Here is a 20,612-nt window from a genome sequence, read left to right on the forward strand (position 1 = left end):
TGCTGCTGTTCAAGGAAGTTTTTAATGGTTAATGTTTTACTGTGTTTTCAATATTTTGTTGGGAGGCATCCAGAGTGGCTGAGGCAACCCATTCAGATGGGCAGCATGTTGTTGTTGTTGTTGTTGTTGTTGTTGTTGTTGTTGTTGTATCATCATCATCGCCACCAAAGGGAGAAATTCCACCCCCAAAAAAACTAAACAAAAAACTTGTTTAATGAGCCACTGCTGGCCACAACATTGATGATTCCAAAAGTACACAAGCAGAAGGCCTGTTTAAGGATTTACCGCCTTTCAAGGTTATGATTCAAAGCGGGCTGAGGATGAGGCGATTAATCTGGCAACATCCCAGTGGGTCGCCCCCCCTAAAAAAAAAAATGAAAAGGGGAACGGGTCCTTAATTCTCCCTGCTCTTCGGCTCCAGCAAATTTCACTGTTGAAATATGAGCAACTCCACTCGGCTGAGATGGAACGAGAAATTTCCTCCCAAGAGTTAGGGAAGATGCCCATAACTCACAGGGAGCACAGTAAGTTAAAAGTTTTCCTTTCCCTTTTGAAAAATGACCTCTCTGCTTTGATCACGTGTTCAGTTTATTGCCATACATGGACTCTTCTCCTCCCAACGTATTTGATAGGACTAGTTCACAGATCAGGGTAGAATGCCAGGTTGCAGATTCAGCTCCTTGTGTCCCCATTATGTGCCTTAGATCTTGGGCAGCTGCTGCCAGTCAGTGCAGAGGCAACTGGGTTAGGTGAACAAATAATCTGGCTTGGTATAAGCCTAGACCCCATTCATTTGTAAAACGATAGCAAAGACCACAAAGGAGACAGTGTGGAACGTGAGAAGCTACCTTACACTTGTCTAGCTCAATACTGCCTACACTGACTGGCAGCTACTCTCCAGGACAGAAGTGCCTCAGCTGGGGATGGAGAGCCACAGCCTTAGCTTCCTGGTGGGTGCCTTGCTGCCACTTACAAGGAAGATGAGAAGGAGGGGAGGGGCGGCCTAGACGCCAGCCTGCTGTGGGTGCATTGCCAGTAGTGCTCGATTGGCACCTTGCCTCATTCCCTTGTGGGAATCCCTTCAACAACAACAAAACATGCTAATTGAAGACCCTTTTTGATTTGCTAGATCTGACTACTGCTTCCTTCCTTCTAGAAACAGTAGCTGAGGGGGTTATCAAGGAAGGAAAGAAGGAAGGTAGGTAGATCAGGGGGCAGTTGCTCTTAGTAGTGGAAGGCTGTGAAGTCTCCTTCATTGGAGCTTTTTAAGCAGAAGTTGGATGGTCATCTGTCAGTTGTGGTTCCCTGCATTGCAGGGGAGTTGAACTAGGTGGCCTTTTGGGGTGGGAAGTCCAATTCCATGATTCCATGGCGGAGATGAGAAGCACCAACGCTTCCACCCATCCAAAGAGACTGCCTGGAATGGGTGGTCCTTAGGACCCCGAGGACAGACCGGGAAGACTCTGTGTGTGGGGTGTGTGTTTATCTGTCTGTAATTCGAAGGTGGGCAGCGCCAGCCAGCATTGCGCTGCCTGGGGAAACTAATGATAAGCGCCTTAACCCTTTGCGCGACAGGCAGCTGCAGCAAAAAAGAAGATCCCTCCTCCTTCTCCTCCTCCTCCTCCTCTTCTACCCTCCCCTTACACCGGCTAGGAAGACCATGTGCTGCCGTCGCTACTGCTGCTCCCTCCTCCAGCGACTGGCGGAGAGACTGCCGAGCGTCTTCCCCGCGACAGGTGCTGCTGCCGGCTCTCTCCCGCGGCTGATGCTGGGATGCAGAGCGTTGGGTCTGGGAGGCTGATTCTGCCCTCCATCCTTCCTGAGCGCTGCGAGGGGACCCGGGAGGTGCACGTCCAATGGAGCAAGACTACATCCACATGCACAATGGCTCTCTGCACGGCTGTGGCTTAGGATACATACCTGTCGTCTACTACAGCTTGCTTCTTTGCCTGGGGCTACCAGGTAAGGCGTCACTTGATGGGGGAGAAGAGAAGAGAGCGGGGAGCGGGGACGCTGGTCCAAGCCCCAGGACGCTACCTGGACCACTCTAGAGAGGGAGCGATTCGATGGCAGCCCTTCAAAACTTGGCGCCTGGCTTTAAGTTCCTCCGTGACCAATGGCTTTCCCCTACCCAACCCCACAACTATTGTGACTCTTTAAGGATGTGTGGGGCAGGGGCAGGGAGGTGGTCTGAAAAAAGGTTTTTTTGGGGGGAGGGGGGTCACAGTCCCTGTGCAGAGGACACAGTGGTTGGTTTCCATGAAGAAGGACCCTGCTGGGGTTCAAGTATAGGTGCCGGGGCTGAGACTTGGGGAGACCCCTCAATAAATCCCCACTGGGGAGTCAGGGGCAGATGAGGTGTGTTAACTCTGCAAAGTTGGGGTTTAGCAAGTCTTATTGGTAAGTACCCTGCCTCCGATCAAAAGCCAATCTGGTCCAGCCTCCTGCTTTGAACAGTGGCCAACCAGATGCGTCTGGGAAGCAGGGCATCAAAGAAGCAGCCCTTTCTTGCTGTTAATCCCCCAGCAACTGGTGTCCAGTGATAGACTTCCCCTGAATCTGGAGGTTTTGTTTAGCCACCGTCATGACTTTATAGCCATTGATAGGCTCATTACCTCCGTGAATTTGTCTAGTCCTTCTTTTGTTAAGAACTCCCCATCCAATGCCTTCCAAACCATGTCCCGACAAGACTAAAGTGGCTTGCAGCACACTTTTATACAGGGTGATTCGCATAAATCAATGGGGGCAGATCTCGCCCACAATTACAGCCTGTGCATGCTTACAGGTTTCCTGGCATGCTGTTTTTGCCTCCCAACAAATGAGCTGTCCGTGGTGCTGACACAGCAATGACTGCTTTGAGAGAACACTTTTCTGGCTCACGGTTCAAATGCATCAACTCCGTCTGCCAGAGAAGTGGCTTGACAGTTGTTGGGGTTTTTTAAAAAAATGCTTGGCAGATGCAAGGGAAATATGGGGTAAGGGGGAGAGAACAATAATATTGCTCATAATACCTGTGAAAATTAGAAATGCAGACCTCCAAGACAACCTTTGCAGGTGAGCCTCATTACTTGTGAACCATTAAGCTAATTCTTTAGAGAGCAAAGTCTTCTCTCAGCCACAACCGCAGGGGCTTTGAAGCCTTAGAATCCCAGGGTTAAGGTCTTGTATGTGTGAAATTGTAGTGAAATGGCTTATTATACTGCAAACTGCCCTGTGACCCTCGAATTAAGGGCAGTATATAAATTTAATAAATAAAATTAATAATAAACAGCGAGAAGGAAAATATATATATACAGGGTGCTTTTAAGTTTTGGCAGAAGAACTTCCTCTCTACTGAATAACCACACCCAGCTTCCTCCCTGGCCAATTGCACTTAGAGGTTTTCATTTCTTAAGTAAACCAAGTGGATTAATGCTCTAGAGAGAATTAGCCTTGTTAGGATAGAGGTGGTCAGTGTGAAAAATGAGCCGCTATGGAGAACTGGCAAAACATTTCACCCACATCACTCAGCAAGCTCCTTTGCTACATTTTTTATCCTGCACTTCACCCAGGGAGCACGGGATGGCATTGATAACCTCCCCCCTTTTCGTTCACACAACAACCCTGTGAGGTAGGTTAAAAGGGAAGAGTGGCCAGCCCAAGGTCACTCAGTGTGTTTTGTTGCAGAGGGGAGATTAGAGCCCAAGGCTGCAATCCTATCTACACACTTTCCTGGGAGGTAAGTCCTATTCAACTCAATGGGCTTTACTTTTCAGTCAGATATGGATAGAATTCCACTTGCAAGCCTCTGCAGGGCAAGTCCAGCCCTTTACCCACTACTCTGTCTGCCTCTCCACTCAGATTTTGGACAAAATAGGATTAGAGCTTCAGAAAAATCACATCATCCATTTGCCACCCCTGTGGATTTTATAACCAGATCATTTTAATAAGATCTGGTGGTCTGCTTTTAAAAAACAAAACAAAACCACAATGCTGGTAAAAAGTGCAATTCAACAGCCACAGAAGCTAAAATTCAGACAGTTAACCTGCATAAACCAGCTTCAGAGTTATAACTTGACCAGTAAACTTCCTGACATTTCATGGGGGTTGCAAAATGCAGAATGTCTTCCTTTTGAAAGAAAAAAATAGTGATTCCTTAAAATCACTGCATACCTGCCGTGAAAGAGCTTCCCATATGGGGGGGGGGTGCCCTTTTCTTTTTCTATGCACATCATACTTTCCCTCCCAGCCCTGTCCTCCAGTTCAATTAAGTAACATTAACAACACAATCCTATACATGATAGCTCAGTCGGTTGAGCATGGATCTCATAATCTAAGGTTTGTGGGTTCGAGCCCCATATTGGGCAAAAGAGTCCTGCATTTCAGGAAGTTAGACCAGATGATCCGACTATGATTCTATGATTCTATGTGCAGGCCAATTGAGTTCAATGAGGCTTACTCTCAGGTAAGCAGATATAGGATTGCAGCCTAAATGGGTTGTTCTGGATTTTGCTTTTGCTTTTTAGTAAGACTTCTTAACCACTCTTCGCCATAAAATCCCAGAGCGGCGTACAACAATGAAGCAATACGCAGTTATAGAAACAGATAAAACCATTATGATGATGGAGGAGGCAAAAGTTTTCCAAATGGAACAGGGTGGTATGAATTTGACAAAAGAAACGGGATCCCACAGAACAAAACTCGTCGACTCTCAGAGGCTAAGCTAAGGAGGTGTGTGTTGGGAAAGCTGTACAATGCTTTCTCAACACATCTCCATGAGGAGGGAGTTCCACAGTATAGGAGCTGCCACAGAAAAAAAAGTCCTATCCCAGACCACGCTTCCCTACAATACTGAGGGTGGCAGAACTACCAAAAGAGACCCCCTCTTAACACCTGAGAAGATCAGAAGGGATGGAAATGGCCTTTCAGATATTTTGGACCCAACCTTTTGAAAGCTTTCTGGGATTGTAGCAGGATTATGAGGTTCCTACTTTAGAGTACGCACACCAGACAACCGCTGGATCCTTTTGAGTTGGGTCTGTTAAGTGGGGAATGGGGAAGAAGTTTGTTTGTTTGTTTGTTTGTTTGTTTGTTTGTTTGTTCGTTTGTTTGTTTGTTATTGGATTGACATACTGCCTTCTGGCCAAAGCACCCAAAGCGGTTTGCAGCTTGAACATGAGAGCAAATACAAAGACTGACAGAATCCTCTCGTGCCAAGAGGATATGATGGGGTACGTGCTTCCTGGCCCGGTGTTCCTTTCTTCTGCCTCCCCCAGGGTTTGCAGCCCCCAGGGGAGGTAGGATAGGAAAGAGCTTATTTAAAGGCTAACCTCCCAAACTCGCACTTTCTGAAACAGTGAAAGAACCTAAACGCAGTCATCCTTAGAAACCCGTTCTTCTCCATATTTTGCAGCGCAGTTCTCCTGCCAAGTAATGTGTACCAAAATGCATCCACTGAGATAAAGTATCCAACTTTCAACATCGTCATGAAAATAACATGTAAAAATGCATGTATTAGGCAAAAATCCATACTGAAATGCTGATAATTTTCACAAGGACTTTCTCCCACCCCCGAGGGAATTCAGAGAATGATGTGGAACTCAGCTAATATTTCTGATGTCTAAACCACAGAGCCTAGAGCTTGCTGATCAGAAGGTCGGCGGTTCAAATCCCCGTGACGGGGTGAGCTCCTGTTGCTCGGTCCCTGCTCCTGCCAACCTAGCAATTCGAAAGCACGTCAAAGTGCAAGTAGATAAATAGGTACTGTTGAAATGGCGTTTCCATGCGCTGCTCTGATTCGCCAGAAGCAGCTTAGTCATGCTGGCCACATGACCCGGAAGCTGTACGCCGGCTCCCTCAGCCAATAAAGCGAGATGAACACCGCAACCCCAGAGTTGTCCATGACTGGACCTAATGATCAGGGGTCCCTTTACCTTTACCTTTAAGTTGTTTTAAACTATTTTTAATGTTGTGTTTCGATGTTGTAACCCACCCTGGGACCTTAGAGTGAAGGGTGGCGAAATGATGATGATGATGGTGATGATGATGTTAAGATTGGGGAAATGAGGTACTGAGAGAAACCAGAACAGACAGATTCACCCATTCCCAACTGACCGCCTTATATTGAGTCAGAAGACAGTTTCATCTAGCTAACTACAGGCTACACTAACTGGCAGGGTTTCAGCAGCAGAGACTCCCAGCCCTCCATGGAGGAGCTGGGGACTGAACCTAAGACCTTCTTCATGCCAAGCAGATGCTCCACCACTGAGCTACACCCTTCCCTGGTGACCACAGAATGCTGACTATTTGGGGTGCAGGTAAAAAAAAAATGGGCAGGAAAGGAAGTATTGTGGGAGGGAGCATGGCTGCCTGGCTCGAGCAATGGCCAGGAGCACTCCAAGCTGCAACATTTTGTTGCAGGTTCCACTAGTAAGGTTGGGTCAGGACCTGATCCAAGGTGAGTCACAACAGGAGCATGACCACCATGCAAATATATGGTAAGAAATTAAGAAATTGGTCCCTAAACGTTAAACTGGTCTAGAGATACCCAGTGGAAGGGAGGTGACCTTGAGGGAACTTTGCAAAGGAACCAACAGGAGGGGCATTGTTAACTGAGGGGGGGGGGTTGGGGGGAGATTCCCAGCAATGGACCACATCAGCCAGTAGACAAACACCAGAGCACAGGCACACTGACAGCTGCTTCCGCTGCAACTGAAGCAGACTAGACAGCCAACCTTAGCAGCTAGACCAAGTCCTGAAGATTTTGAGGAGGCTTAATTAACAACTCCCTCTCAGAAATGATATACACTCTCTAAAGTGCCTCCCCCCCCCAACACACTTACAGGACCATTAAATCCAGAGTTTACAATTAGCTAGCTGCACTGCTAGTGGGTTTTCAAGATCATCAAGGTGACCTCTTGTTCTCTGCCTGTTTTGTGGATCTGGAGAGGATTTCATTATGTCAAGCGCAGCCAAACCTTCCAGAGTGGCTAAATGATGTGTTTTTAAAACACCATTCATTATAGAAAGAAAATCTGCTGCATATTGATCTGGCTGGGCAAGCAAGGCTTTGGAAGCACCGTGTCGTTTGCATCATCTTTATTTGTCAATGATTAATAGATAAAGATATATAGGAGATGCTCGCCCTTGCCTAATAGCATATCATTGAAATGCAAGGATGACGGCTCTGCTTACTGACTTACAAATCCTTCGCTCAGAGTGGAAGCGCTGCTGTTGCAAACAATACTTTATTGGCTCTTAAGCTGCAATTGCTCATTTTGGAAGCCGGCATTGCAAATTCTGCATTGCTGAGTAGTTAATCATGCCGTTGTTACTCTGCGTATATACACTGAAATATTAAGTATGCCCCCTCTCCCTCTCTCTCCCTCCTTCCCTGCCTTCCTCTCTCTCTCTCTCCACCTCCCTCCTTTCCCATCTGGAATTGTATGCCAAGAATTCAGATGAAATGTTCCTAGAGGGGGAGAGGAAAGCAGAATGGATATGTCCACCTAGCAGATTCGCTCTGGCTATAATCGAGCATCTTTTTTCCTCAGTATCTGAGGGGGCAGGGAAGGGGAACCTCCTACAAAAGGGGAGGGTTAGGTCTGCTTCTTGGGTCTCCTCTCACACAGGAGCCAGGGTAGCTGTTGACAGAATTGATCGAGTCCACCTTAAGAAGCTGAGTGCAGGAAGTTAATAGAAAGCAATCAGACACACCATCTGTATCTTCCTGAAAAGAGCTGGGTGACAAGGAACATAGGAAACTGCCTTATATTGAGGCTGGCCATTGTGTCCATCTAGCATGGCAGTGGTGGCTGGTGCCCACTGGGGCTGGCAGGGCGAAAGGCAGGGAGCGCAAACAGGAGGGGGAGCCAGAGCCAATGATAGATTGAGCCAGCAAATTCTAGTGTTATCCCCATCCTTCTCTCTGCTGAATTCTGCAGCAGCAAAACTAAGGACTAAGGAGGAGGAAGTTGACAGCCACAACCACCCGCTGGAATGGTTGCAGGTGAGAAGGCAGACAAGTAAGAGCTGGCTGGGGTTTGTGGGGCAGTTCCCTGTTTTCCCCAATGGACCAGTCTGCACTGCAGCTCTACCCTGATCAGCAGGGTTTCAGGCAAAATACATTCCCAGCCCTAGCTGGAGATGCCAGGGATTAAACCTGCGACCTTCAGAATGCAAGGCAGACACCCTAGCACTGAGCTACAGGCCTACCACTCTAGTAAGGCTTGGGGGAAATGGCTGAAGAATTCCCCCTTGGTTTCTTACCACTGCAAATATCGGATAGGTAGTTATTCCGAAGGAACAGCGGCTTTATTATGGCTTAAGCTCTCATGGGCTAGAGTCAGAAGGGGTGTGCAAGTATCTCTCTGTGTGATACACATGTACACACAAACACACATGCTCCCTCTCCTTGGACAACATTGGTGGCCTGTATTTCTGCAGAGGCTGAATTCATTCCATTAGGAGCGAGGGCACGGCTAACGAAGTGATCAAAAGAGACCACAATGATCCCACGCATGACAACGCCTTCGCCGCATGCACTTCCGCAGCCTCAATTCGGGAATGTCATCTGAGGACAGGGTTTCCATTGCTAGCCTCCACGGCTGTACATGTACAGTATGCTGAGCATGGAAGAAATGTGAGGATTTCATTTCAGGCTTGCAATAAGACAAGGACGGCTTGAGCCGCTGAGTTATTGGCAGGGAGGGTTTGTGCAGATGTGCTGGGGAACAGGACATTTATCTAAGGCAGGGGTGGGCAGATGGTAGATCTGGTCCGGCTAGTAAATTGCTGGGTGATCTGCATCGGCGAAAGGTTTCTGGCTTCCAGTCACACACAGCAATAACCAAAGCCACTCTCCACCCCCCCTAAATTAGGCAGCTGGAAATCTCGGGTGTAGATTTCAATGTGCATTTGGAGGTTGTCTCACTGTATGAAAGGGGCAGTAGCTCAGTGGTAGAACATCTCACATGCATGCCAAAAGCTCCAAACTCAATCCCTAGCATCTCCAAGTAAGACAAATACAGTGGTACCTCAGGTTAAGTACTTAATTCGTTCCGGAGGTCCGTACTTAACCTGAAACTGTTCTTAACCTGAAGCACCGCTTTAGCTAATGGGGCCTCCTGCTGCCGCTGCGCTACCGGAGCACGATTTCTGTTCTTATCCTGAAGCAAAGTTCTTAACCTGAAGCATTATTTCTGGGTTAGTGGAGTCTGTAACCTGAAGCCTATGTAACCTGAAGCGTATGTAACCCGAGGTACCACTGTATAGAGAGATTAGACAAATATACGGAGGACAATGGCTATGATGACTAGGTTCATCGGAGGGAGTAATGCTTCTGAATGCCAGTTGCTAAAAACCGCAAGAAAGAAGAGAGTTCTAGTGCTCAGGTCTTGCTTGTGGTTGTCTCCTGTGAGAACAGGATGCTGGACTGAATGGGCCATTAGCCAGATCCACCAGGGCTCTTCCTATGTTTTAAACAAACTACAGCTCCCAGAATTCCTTAGAGGAATCCATGACTGTTTAAAGTGGTGCCATCATCCTTTAAATGTATGGTGTGAATGTGGTGGTATATAGGCACTTGGATAATGAGTTCACCGCCAGTATATAGGAGATGAAAGAGAGAGAATGATAATGTTTCTCTCTGTCTGCTTTCTCTATGTGGCAGCCAGAATGGAGATCAGTGATGGGGAAAGCTTTACCCGATGAATTTCTGCCTGTCAGTGAAGAGCAGACGCCTTAGGTTTCAGGACTGACAGATATTGAAAAGCAATTTATTATTCCTTCACATCAACCAGGGCTTGTGAAAATTGTGCCAAATGATAATGCTCTGAGGCTCAGAAAGAGGGACAAATGACGGCTTATGTGGTTAAAGTGAGATAGTGTCTATTTTTGTTGCAAGGGTAAAAGATCCATAAAAATGGCTCGGAGGGAGGTTAAAAAAGTAGCAAGTGGCAGGAAGGAGTGTGCATTAAAGACACTTAGCCCTGGTCAATACCATGAGTCTGGCAAGAGTGTCTGCGAAGCTGCCACTGTTTTAAAATACAATTTCCAGGGGGTGGAAGAGCTGTGGTGGCAGATGCTGTTTAATTTCAGGCAGCAGGGAAACAGCAGCACGTTGGGCACAACTTGGAAGTAGCCTGTGGTCTCGAGCTTTGAGTTTCTGCAAGGAAGCACCCGCTGATTGTTTCGCTAAGCCAAGGTCAGAGCAGTGATCGCCAGCTGCTGAAATGAGCGCAGCACATGATGTTGGAAGTACAGCCATTTTGCACAGTAACAACAACCTCGAAGAAGTCTTATGTCCAACAGGCATGTCTGGATTCCTCGCGCTGCATGGTATCAGCACATGGATGGACAAAATGTGCTCATGGGAAGTAATCCCCATGAGGATCGTTCAAATGAGATGGGTTTGTTGAACCTGGAGAAGAGAAGGCTTAAGGGGAGACACACCAGGTGCCTTCAAATATCTGAAAGGCTGTCACATGGAGGAAGCAGACTTCTTCTCTGTGCACCTCTGTGTTGCTCAGAGTGCAGGATTAGAGCCAATAGGTGGGGGCTGCAAGGAGAAGATTTTGGCTAAACATTAGTAGGAGGTTCCTAACTGTTCATCAGTGGTATGGATTGCCTAAGGAGGTGGTGGGCTCTTCTTTGCTGGAGGTATTTAAGGAGAGATGGGGCAGCTTCTGGGATGCTGTTGTTCCAACATCCCTGCATTGAGCAGGTAGTTGATCTCGATCCTTTGGCCTGCCAGACATCCTTTGTCTACAGTTTACATAATCTGGCCACTGGCCATGTTGGTTGCTGGAGGGCCACAGGTTTCCCATCCCTGGACTAGGTAAGAACATTAGAAGAGCCTAATGGATCAGGCCAAAGGTCCAGCATTGTGTTCTCATAGTGTCTATGGAAAGCTCACAAGTAGGATATGAGTGCAGTAGCAAATATGGAGACACAGGGCTTGCTGTCTCTGCGAATTTCAATGGTCTTCACTGGGTCATTTTAGAATTTTCCTACTTTAAGCATTTCTCTCCTTGGAATAAAATTGCATGTCTGCAAAAACTGAGGTTCCCTCAAATCAGTTCATCCCTGCCTCTTGTGCTTTCGTGACCTTAGCTTCCGTGCCTGGGCATTGGAAACAGAAGGAATGGTTAGCAGCATAGCTGATTTTTTTATTATTATTATTATTTTTTGCCCTGTTGCAGGCCTATCTGATTAACAGAACCTACAAAGATTGCACACATACACACACACACACACACACAATGTTGTAAAAGGCATTGTTTGGCGCAAGGTTTTGCTGCAAACAGTGATGGATTGTGGCCCAACTTGGGAAAGGAAAGATGACCTCGGGACTTGGATCAGGGATGGAGGACAGGTTGGATGAGTCAGTTGTTTGGCAGCCAACTTTTTCCTTCCCTTGCCTCGGGCACTCTTATATATCCGCATGGCAAGCACATCAATTAACAACAAAAGGGCTGGGCAATTCTCCCCCCCCCCCCCTTTGTATGAGATGCTCAAGCTGGACTGTGGTGGAGTCGCTGCAGACTAGCACCCAGTGGCCTGTGGACCAGCACTGGTCTGCAGGCCAGCACCCTGAGTATCACAGCTCTAGATGGCCTGCTTATTGAACACTCATCCTGATTTGCTTGCACAAAGCTTCCAGGGAGGTGAGGGCAGAGGAGAAATTCAGTTCAGTTCACCTTTAAAGGTGAACCTTCCTAACTTGCTCCGGCAATATGGAAACTCGAAACACCCCAGTCCTCCAGAATTCACACTTCTTGGGATTTTGCAATGCAAATCTCTCACTGAGCTGTCAAAAATTGCATGTGCTTGGGTTAAGCATGCATATATATGCTTATATTCACTTTAAAAATGCAATATATTAGGGAAGATTGCTTTGCAAAAGTATGTATCAATTAGGCAAAATGACATACAAAAATTGTGTATGTGAGGAGAAACATTTGCTTTAAATGCTGATGAACTTTCATGGGGGGCTTGCTTTTTTAAAGAAAAAAATGCAAACTGATGTGGAAGAGCTGGATTTAATATTGGAAAAATGTTGTAGTAGTAATTTTAATTGTTTAGCTATAAGGCATAACAACAATAACAACCGTACAGAATTGAACCACAAATCTGGCTCTTAATTTCCTGACTGCCAACATAAACAGAGAAACACACAAAGTAACATGGTTTTACGTGTCTTACAGCAAACAAAACAAAAACAAAACAAAAAAAAACCCATATGAACTCACTTGGTGTAACACAATTCTTATTGTGGCTACACTCAGATAGATTTTTTTTCTTCATGGCGAGCTTTAGAAAAAGAACACTGGGTAATACACTCCTCTATTGCTGTTTTGCAGAACGCAGAGTAATTTCTTATAGCAGCCATCAAGAAAGGCAGAGGGCATAACACTAGGGCTTTGTTCTGTGAAAGCAATCCTGCATGAAGCCCTAGCAATTAACTTCAGATAGTTAGCTGCCCTGATGGTCTGTCTAAATACATGGATTCGTTGGGAAAATGAGAAACCAAAACTGACACATTGCTGCATCCAACTACTGTTGAACAGCTATTACCACCAGAAAGCTCTTCCTAACATTTAGTTGGAATCTCCTTTCTTGTCCTTTGGAGTGATTGGTCCAGTTCCTACCCTCCAGAGCAACAGAAAACAAACTTGCTCTATCTTCCATGTGACAACCTTTTAGATAGTTGAAGATAGCTATCATATCTCCTCCCAGTTCTCCTCTTTTCCAGGCTAAACATACCCAGCTCCTTCAACCATTCATCATAAGGCTTGGTTTCCAGACCCTTGATCATCTCATTCGCCCTCCTCTGCAGACGTTCTAGCTTGTCAACATCCTCCTTAAACTGTGATGCCCTCTGTAGACTATATCCTTTATTGAAAATACATTCTGATTTGTTTGTGGGGCATATATACATCTTTCACCCCACACTTCTCAATGCATTTCCCTAAACGCAAAAAGGTCCATTTGCTTGCTTCTCAAAGGGGATTTGTTGTGCTAGGGTGGCAAGACTGGTTTGACCCACTTTAATTGCACAGACCTAACTTTCCAGTATGCACTTGAATTCCTCTTGCAAAATACCAACGGTCTCCAGGCGCTCTTCTTCTTCACTCAGACAATAGGAAGCAGACAGCTCTTGTGCATCTCAGACTTGCCACTTCCTATCTGCACATGATTGGGGGGAGAAAGGTGCATCATTTCCATTTGCAGAACAAAAATGCAACTAAGGAGTGCTCTCTATTCCTTTTGATGAGTGGAGGAAACTGCCAGCTATCTGCCAGCAGTCTGCTTGTGTTCATCCTTACAGGGCATGCATCACACACTCTATTGCAGAGTGAGGAGAACAAGACCAGGCAATAGCTCATACCTGAAATTCATGGTATTTCAAGAGAGTCACACTGACATTTGCCTCTGGCAGGCGGCACCCATTCTGAAAACATGGGTTTCCTTTGCTTGGTGAGGATTGATGCCTCAAAAGGGATCGCAAAAGATCACTGACTTCTTGGGACAACAGGATAAACAGCCATCTTTGCCTAGGGAACTCACTAAATTCATAGACAGAAATATAAGAGGCTGCCTTGTTCCAGGTTAGACAATTAGGGTTCACACAACTTTCTTTGATGGAACGTAAGAGGCACCTTTGCCCCAGGTTAGACTACTTGCACACCTATCCCAAAATTGTCTCCTGCAGGTCAGGGTCATGGTCCAAGTTAGTGGAGTTTGCAACAAGTGTCAGGCGAGAGGCAAGGTCAGAGCAGTCCACGGTCAGGTTTGGCAGAGGCAGGAGATCCAGTAGTATGCAGAGCACAGAGTTGGTATATTAACTTTGTGGTTCTATATACTGATTTATTTGCTTGCTTTTTGTTGGCTTCTTCAATAGGCAAAGAAACCCGTGGCAAACTACAAAGCCAGCTATATCAGAATCACCAATAAGACACATCTAAAAATGAATATATTGTGACTGTATTTTTTTAATTTAAAAAAATGTTTTCTTTTATAGTGTCTGTGGACCTAGATTGAGCTAAAATGGATCTCCAGACCTAATGCAGAAGAGTTAGTGCAAGAAGGTTATGCCCTGGATTCTAGCGAGCCTTATCTCTCCCCTATCTTAATGACAAGTCTCTGGGCTTATTTGTTTTATCTATTTGTTTTATAGATGTTTATCTAGCTTTTCAGAAGACTTTTCTCACCAAGTGGCAAATGTAACACACTTTAATGAAACAAAAAAGCAGTTTCAAACTTAACACCAACCTTAACAATAACCAACACACACATACAACACCACAATTCACCAAGCACAGTCATGAAAAAAAACACAATTTCGGCAGTGTGGTGTAGTGGTTAGAGTGGCAGGCTGGGACCTGGGAGACCAGGGTTCAAATCCCAACTTGGCCATGATGTTCACTGGGTGACCTTGATCCAGTCACTGCCTCTCAGCCTATCCTACCTCACTGGGATGTTGTGGGAGATTAAATGAGGAATGGGGGGAAGCATGTGTACCACCTTGGGTTTGCAGAAAAAGGTGAGCTATTAATGCAACAAATAAATTCATTCCACTTAAAATCAGTCTACAAAAATCAGTCCAGGGATGAGGCCTGCCTGAGCCCCCTTGGAAGTTGGGATGGGAAGGAAATTTGGTTCAGTTTGCACCCAAAGGTGCATAGAATCTCATCTCCCCATCTCTGTTAAGAAACAGGCAGCTGCATTTCTGCCCGGTGGTAGCTATTAGACGAAGCAGATCTAATAGCAAAAATGTGTTAGCTTGAGTGTTGAGAGACGGATTATGAGCAGCAATCGAAAGGATTTCCTTTAGCAAAGCGATGGTGCTCAACTACCAAGACATGCAGCTTTTTATTGGCAAATTACAGTGGACGCTCGGGTTGCGAACGTGATCCGTGCGGGAGGCACGTTCGCAACCCGCAGCATTCTCAACCCACAGCACCGTGTCTGCGCGCACACGGATCACGATTCGGCACTTCTGCACATACGCAAAGCGTGATTTAGCGGTTCTGCACATGCGCGAGACCAAAACCCGGAAGTAACCTGTTCTGGTACTTCCGGGTTTGGTGCGGTGTGCAACCCAAAAACACGTAACCTGAAGTGTCTGTAACCCGAGGTACCACTGTATCTCACAATCCATTCAAGCACCAAAAACCCATTTTCAAAGCTGAGTAGGAACTGCTTCTGATGTAACAGAAAATCACAGTGAGCAAGAAGCTTAATGATGGAATTGTAGAATTGGAGAGTTGTAAGAGACACCAAGGGTCATGTAGTCCAACCCCTTACAGTGAAGGAATCACAGCTAAAGCATCCTGGACAGAGGGTCACCCAACCTCTGTTCATAAACCACCAATGAAGGAAGGTCCGCCACCTTCTGAGGGAGTCTGTTCCACCGTTGAACAGCTATTGCCATCAGAAAGTTCTTACTAATGTTTAATTGAAATCTCCTTTCTTGTAAATTGACTCCATTGGTTCAGCTCCTACCCTCTGGAGCAGCAGAAAGCAAGCTCCATCTTGGGAACATCTCAAGAGGCATCCAAATGCATAGAGACATACAGACTGATGGAGAAACAACTATCCAAAATATATCATGGAATATTTTTCTGGGAAATGAAGCTTAAAGCGGCATTTAGAAATCTAAGAGGAAGAGCGGTAAATGTCAGGCCATAAGTGGCAAATAATATGCATTCAAGCTTTCACTAGAAGGTGCATATAAGGACATCATTTCTGTTGCTTCCATCATTTCCCTTGCTTCTTATTTAGAGGAATCCTCCTAATTATTCTTGATTGCCTTTTCAAGGCCAATCAGCACGATCTGGAGTTTAACATTAAATGTGGCGCATTTAGCTCCGCAGAAGTACTAAGTGCTGTACACATATAAAAATGTCAATACTTGGCAGCATGCGCTGTTGGTAAACCAAACCTCTGCGCTTTTGTTCATGCACTAATTAAATGGGCTTCGGCAAGTGTGGGTGGGTAGAGACTTGCATGAGGCTGAGCCAGCACGTTTTGCGGGGAGGATGGAATTAAATCAGGGCCCAATTAAAGAGCGTGTTCTGAAGGACCGTGTCCTGGATCCATGAAACACATCTCCTCATCTTCCAACACTGAGATCAGGAAATCTGTGGCCCTCCCGTTGTTGTTGGACTACAACTCCCATCAGCCCTGCCAGCATGGGCAGTGATCAAAGATGATGGAGATTGTAGTTCAGCAACAGCTGGAGGGCACCCGTTTCCTCACCTCTGATTTTGATTCGTAGACATGTGCGTCCATGTTTTATTCCAAATCTCTTTACATCAGACCCCATCCCTGAAATTAGAGACGTCAACCTCTGCTTGGAAAAGAGCTCACGGGCAGGCAGGTGGGGGCTGAGGGCAGACTGGGGGGGGCAGGGCCCCACCAGTTCCATTGGAGCAGCCTCCATTTCTCCTGTAAAGCTAACAAAACTCTCCTATCTCTCTCCCTCCCTTCAGCTAACATTTTGACCGTCATCATTTTGTCCCAGCTGGTGGCACGCAGGCAGAAGTCCTCCTACAATTACCTTTTGGCTCTGGCAGCCGCTGACTTGCTGGTGCTCTTCTTCATTGTCTTTGTTGACTTTTTATTGGAAGACTTCATCTTGAAAAAGCAAATGCCAGAGGTCCTGGACAAAATCATCGAGGTCTTGGAATTTTCATCCATCCACACGTCCATTTGGATTACTGTGCCGCTGACCATTGACCGCTACATTGCTGTCTGCCACCCTCTCAAATATCACACGGTTTCCTACCCAGCCCGCACTCGGAAAGTCATTGTCAGCGTTTATATCATTTGCTTTCTGACCAGCATCCCTTACTACTGGTGGCCCAATATTTGGAAAGAAGACTACACAAGCACACTGGTCCATCACATCCTCATCTGGATCCATTGCTTCACTGTCTACTTGGTGCCCTGTTCCATCTTCTTCATCTTAAATTCCATCATCGTGTGCAAGCTTCGCCAGAAGTGCAATTTCCGCCTGAGAGGCTATTCCACTGGGAAAACCACCGCCATCTTGTTTACCATCACCTCCATTTTCGCCATCCTTTGGGCTCCAAGGATTATCATGATTCTCTATCACCTATACGTCTCGCCAATACACAACAGCTGGTCAGTCCACATTGTCTCAGATGTTGCCAACATGCTGGCGCTCCTGAACACGGCCATCAATTTTTTCCTGTACTGTTTCATCAGCAAGCGCTTCCGCACAATGGCAGCCACAACGCTCAAGGCTTTCTTTAAGTGCCAGAAGCAACCTGTCCAATTCTACACAAACCATAACTTTTCCATAACTAGCAGTCCCTGGATATCTCCAGCCAACTCCCACTGTATCAAAATGCTGGTTTACCAATACGATAAGAATGGAAAGCCTATAAAGATATCACCATGATCGTCACCCAAAAGGTTTCCCAGCAGAGGAAAGTTCTTTTCAAGAGGTTACGTCAATGGGCTGCGACTGCCGGAGGAGCAATGGTCACTGCTAAGAGTGGCTGTTGGATTTAATTTCTCTCCCAGAGTCAGGAGAGTTGGCTAGAACTGTTAACAGGAGCCTTTGATATCGGGGAGACAGAAAGAGGCAGCGAAGCAGGCTACATCTCCTACGGGGCCTTGAAAAAAGAGGCTTTCAGAAGTGGCAGTTAGATGTCCGAGCACTGATGCCATGGAACATTGTTGGTGATAATAAGCCACTGCGAAGTGTAACTGAATGAACTTATGTTCTAACCAAGCATACACCTGTACTGAACGTTTTCTCTCTCTATATATACATATATAAATATATATTTGATGGGGTTATTTACATTATCTGCCCTCGCTTGGTTGTTTTTTTGTTTACAAATTGTCATGGAGTCCTACCACATGGATTATTCCAATGTTGAAGACAAGAAGCCATCCATCTGCAAAGTATTGATTTGTATGGTGGCTCAGTGTGTCTCTTTAGGTTCTCTGGAGGAATGACACAGAACTGGAAGAAGCCATCCTGTGGCCCACAAGGCAACATGAGAGCTGTAACTTACCCTTTTCTCTACGAGTGCTGTGTTTCATGGAATGGTTGAGCACATTGTACCAAGAGCAAGGAAGGGATTTCTTGAGCAGAGAACAAAAATAACATATTTGAGCATCTTTTTTTTTAAAGAACCTTTTTTGAAAATTCCATATTGAAGCTCACTAGGTGCTTTGTTCCCTGAGCGATACGGAATTATTTTGTGATCTATATGGAGACAATAAATCTCACAGAAGCCCGGGAAGACAGCAAGACTTTCTTGAGTGGGCTCCTAATGGTTATTTGTACACATTTGAAAAAACAACAACAACACCATGAATGTATGGAGAATGGGGTGCTTTTTGGTTTTTTATGAGCTCCAGAATTAAATCATTCATCTTTCAAAGTTACCTCTCCCTCCCGCTAAAAGGGGTTCAGAAGTAACATCCAAGAGACCTCATAGCGTAACAGTGACCAAGAAAGAATCACATTCTTTCGGCAGTATGGTTAGAACATTTTTAAATAAGCAAGTCCTTCAGAAGCCCAGCTTCAAAAGCATATGACAAATGACACCAGAGTTTCTGAGACATTTGGGAAACGGTTGAGGGGAAAGTGTACTTCACGGCTTGCTGCTGAATAACTGCGTTGGTCAGTTAACTCTGGCCGTATAGTACGGGGAATGTAACTCCTGGTGTGCTAAGCACCGTCGTAGGTGTGGGATTTCAGCAGACCTCCGCACACTGGACTGCATTGTTTCCTCACATGTCTCAATCACCTTGTTCATTGCTAGCCCAGTTCTTCCGTCTGTTGCTTTCAGGAACAGGAATATAAATCCCATGACAAAGAGTTGTGGAAGTGCATTGCTGGGGGCTGTGTGATATGCAGAGTCCACATTGCCAACCGGCAGCTATAAAGAAAGGATGTATTTGCAACCTTTTTGCAAAGGTTTATTATTATTATTATTATTATTATTATTATTATTAATTAACTGAATTTAGGGAAGCTTTTAATATATGATGAATTATTGTATTTTAATGTTTTGTTGGAAGCCGCCCAGAGTGGCTGGGGAAGCCCAGCTAGATGGGCGGGGTATAAATAATAAAAAAATATTATAATTATTATTCAATACTGCCCTTCATCTGAAGATCTTAGGGCGGTTTTCAATCTAAAAACACAACAATGCATTCACATAATAACAAATATAAACAATAACAAACACACACAAACAGTTTAAAAGGTCAGCAACTGTTTAATTAGCCAAAGGCCTGGTCAAAGAGGAATGTTTTTGCCTGGCGCCTAAAGATATGTAATGAAGGCTCCAAGCAAACCTCTCTGGGGAGATCATTACACAAGCGGGGTGTATAGATTTGTGGCATGAAAACAAATGCAGGTAAACTGTAGCTTGTAATTACATGAAGGGCCCATTTCCAGGAGAGAACCATGAAAATTTGCACATGAGGTCAAAGTGTAGAATCAGGGCGGTTGCCTGATATCTTCATATGAGACCAAAGGAGAGTGACTCACCCGTGTTGTATGTGGATACTGAGATTCTATATCCCTAAGGGCCTTGACCCTATATGGAAGTCACAGCTATGATCAGGTCTAGCCCATGATTTTGGGACCCCCTGGGCAAGGTGGGCCATCCTATTTTAATGCTACTATGGCTTCTTAGCCACAGGGTTGTCACTTGACTCACCACCATTCCCCATGGCAAGGGGGTGCCCTTCAGATGTTGTTGAACCAGAACTCCCATCAGCTGCAGCCAGCATGGCAATGATAAGGAACGATGGAAGTGGTAGTACAGCAGTATTTGGTGGGCGCCACATTGACTATCCCCATTCTAGGGCACCTGCAAGCCAGGTTTTAGCCTCGGTTCAGTGCTGACAACCAAACTTACCCTCCTTAACTATCAAAGATCTTTTGTGTAGATGTGAGTTTGCACCACAACTTGCAGGTTGTGGGTAGGAGAAGGAGGAGATTGCTGTCACTGGGGGTTCCCCTTCCCCCGATTTGGATACTGTGCAATTCATATATTAAAACATTGGTTGCAGTAAAACTCAGAAAGTAATGTTAATTGTCAAAATAAAGATCAGTAAAAAGAATGCACAAGAATATCAGCTTGAATTTTATACGAAGTATTGGTTTTCTCCCCCTACCACTTCCTATCCTTAACTTCCCAGTTCTCTACATTTTTCACTTTGCAAGTGGAAATGAACCAAAGTTTACCTTCAAACAGTTCTTAAGGTTGGAGGAGTGTAACACCTCTGTTTTATCATTCATTTGGACTTTGCTTAATGGAAGGCGGATGAAGGAGTTAACATGATTGTATACATCAAAGTGCAATATATCCTTTTTTTAAAAAAAATGCATCTGATAACTGGGGAGTGGGAGGTTTAAACTATTTAAACTATTTATAGTCTGCATTTAACTCTGCTACGTTAGCAAAAAAAAAAAAAAGCAACTGAATGTTTAGATTTCTTTTCCTATTATTAAAAAAATGACTTTTTAAACCTTCTAGGTGGAAATCAATTGCCATATACTTTTACTATTTTTAAAAGACGAGAATAAAGGTCTGCCCTTGGTGCTTCCATTGCATGCCCTACCAGCCCTC

General features: G+C 45.4%; 2 protein-coding genes across 3 annotated transcripts in view; one reads left to right on the forward strand and one right to left on the reverse strand.

Annotated features, from left to right (window-relative positions):
• Positions 1-20,612, reverse strand: part of LOC308462972 (acyl-coenzyme A synthetase ACSM3, mitochondrial-like) — a 313,063-nt gene that overhangs the window by 189,368 nt on the left and 103,083 nt on the right. The gene's annotated exons all lie outside the window — the stretch shown is intronic.
• Positions 1,520-18,978, forward strand: GPR139 (G protein-coupled receptor 139). Of its 2 annotated transcripts, none has more exons than XM_080981220.1 (2): positions 1,520-1,962; positions 16,476-18,978. In XM_080981220.1, the coding sequence occupies exons 1-2, from the start codon at positions 1,857-1,859 to the stop codon at positions 17,408-17,410; spliced, it is 1,041 nt and encodes a 346-aa protein (XP_080837346.1). In that variant the 5' UTR covers positions 1,520-1,856; the 3' UTR covers positions 17,411-18,978. The 2 variants fall into 2 exon arrangements, with proteins under 2 accessions (XP_080837346.1, XP_080837347.1); XM_080981221.1 differs by lacking the exon at positions 1,520-1,962 and adding an exon at positions 7,942-7,987.

Source organism: Podarcis pityusensis, assembly GCF_964106645.2.
Source record: "Podarcis pityusensis genome assembly, chromosome: 14".
Taxonomy (NCBI): Eukaryota; Metazoa; Chordata; class Lepidosauria; order Squamata; family Lacertidae; genus Podarcis; species Podarcis pityusensis.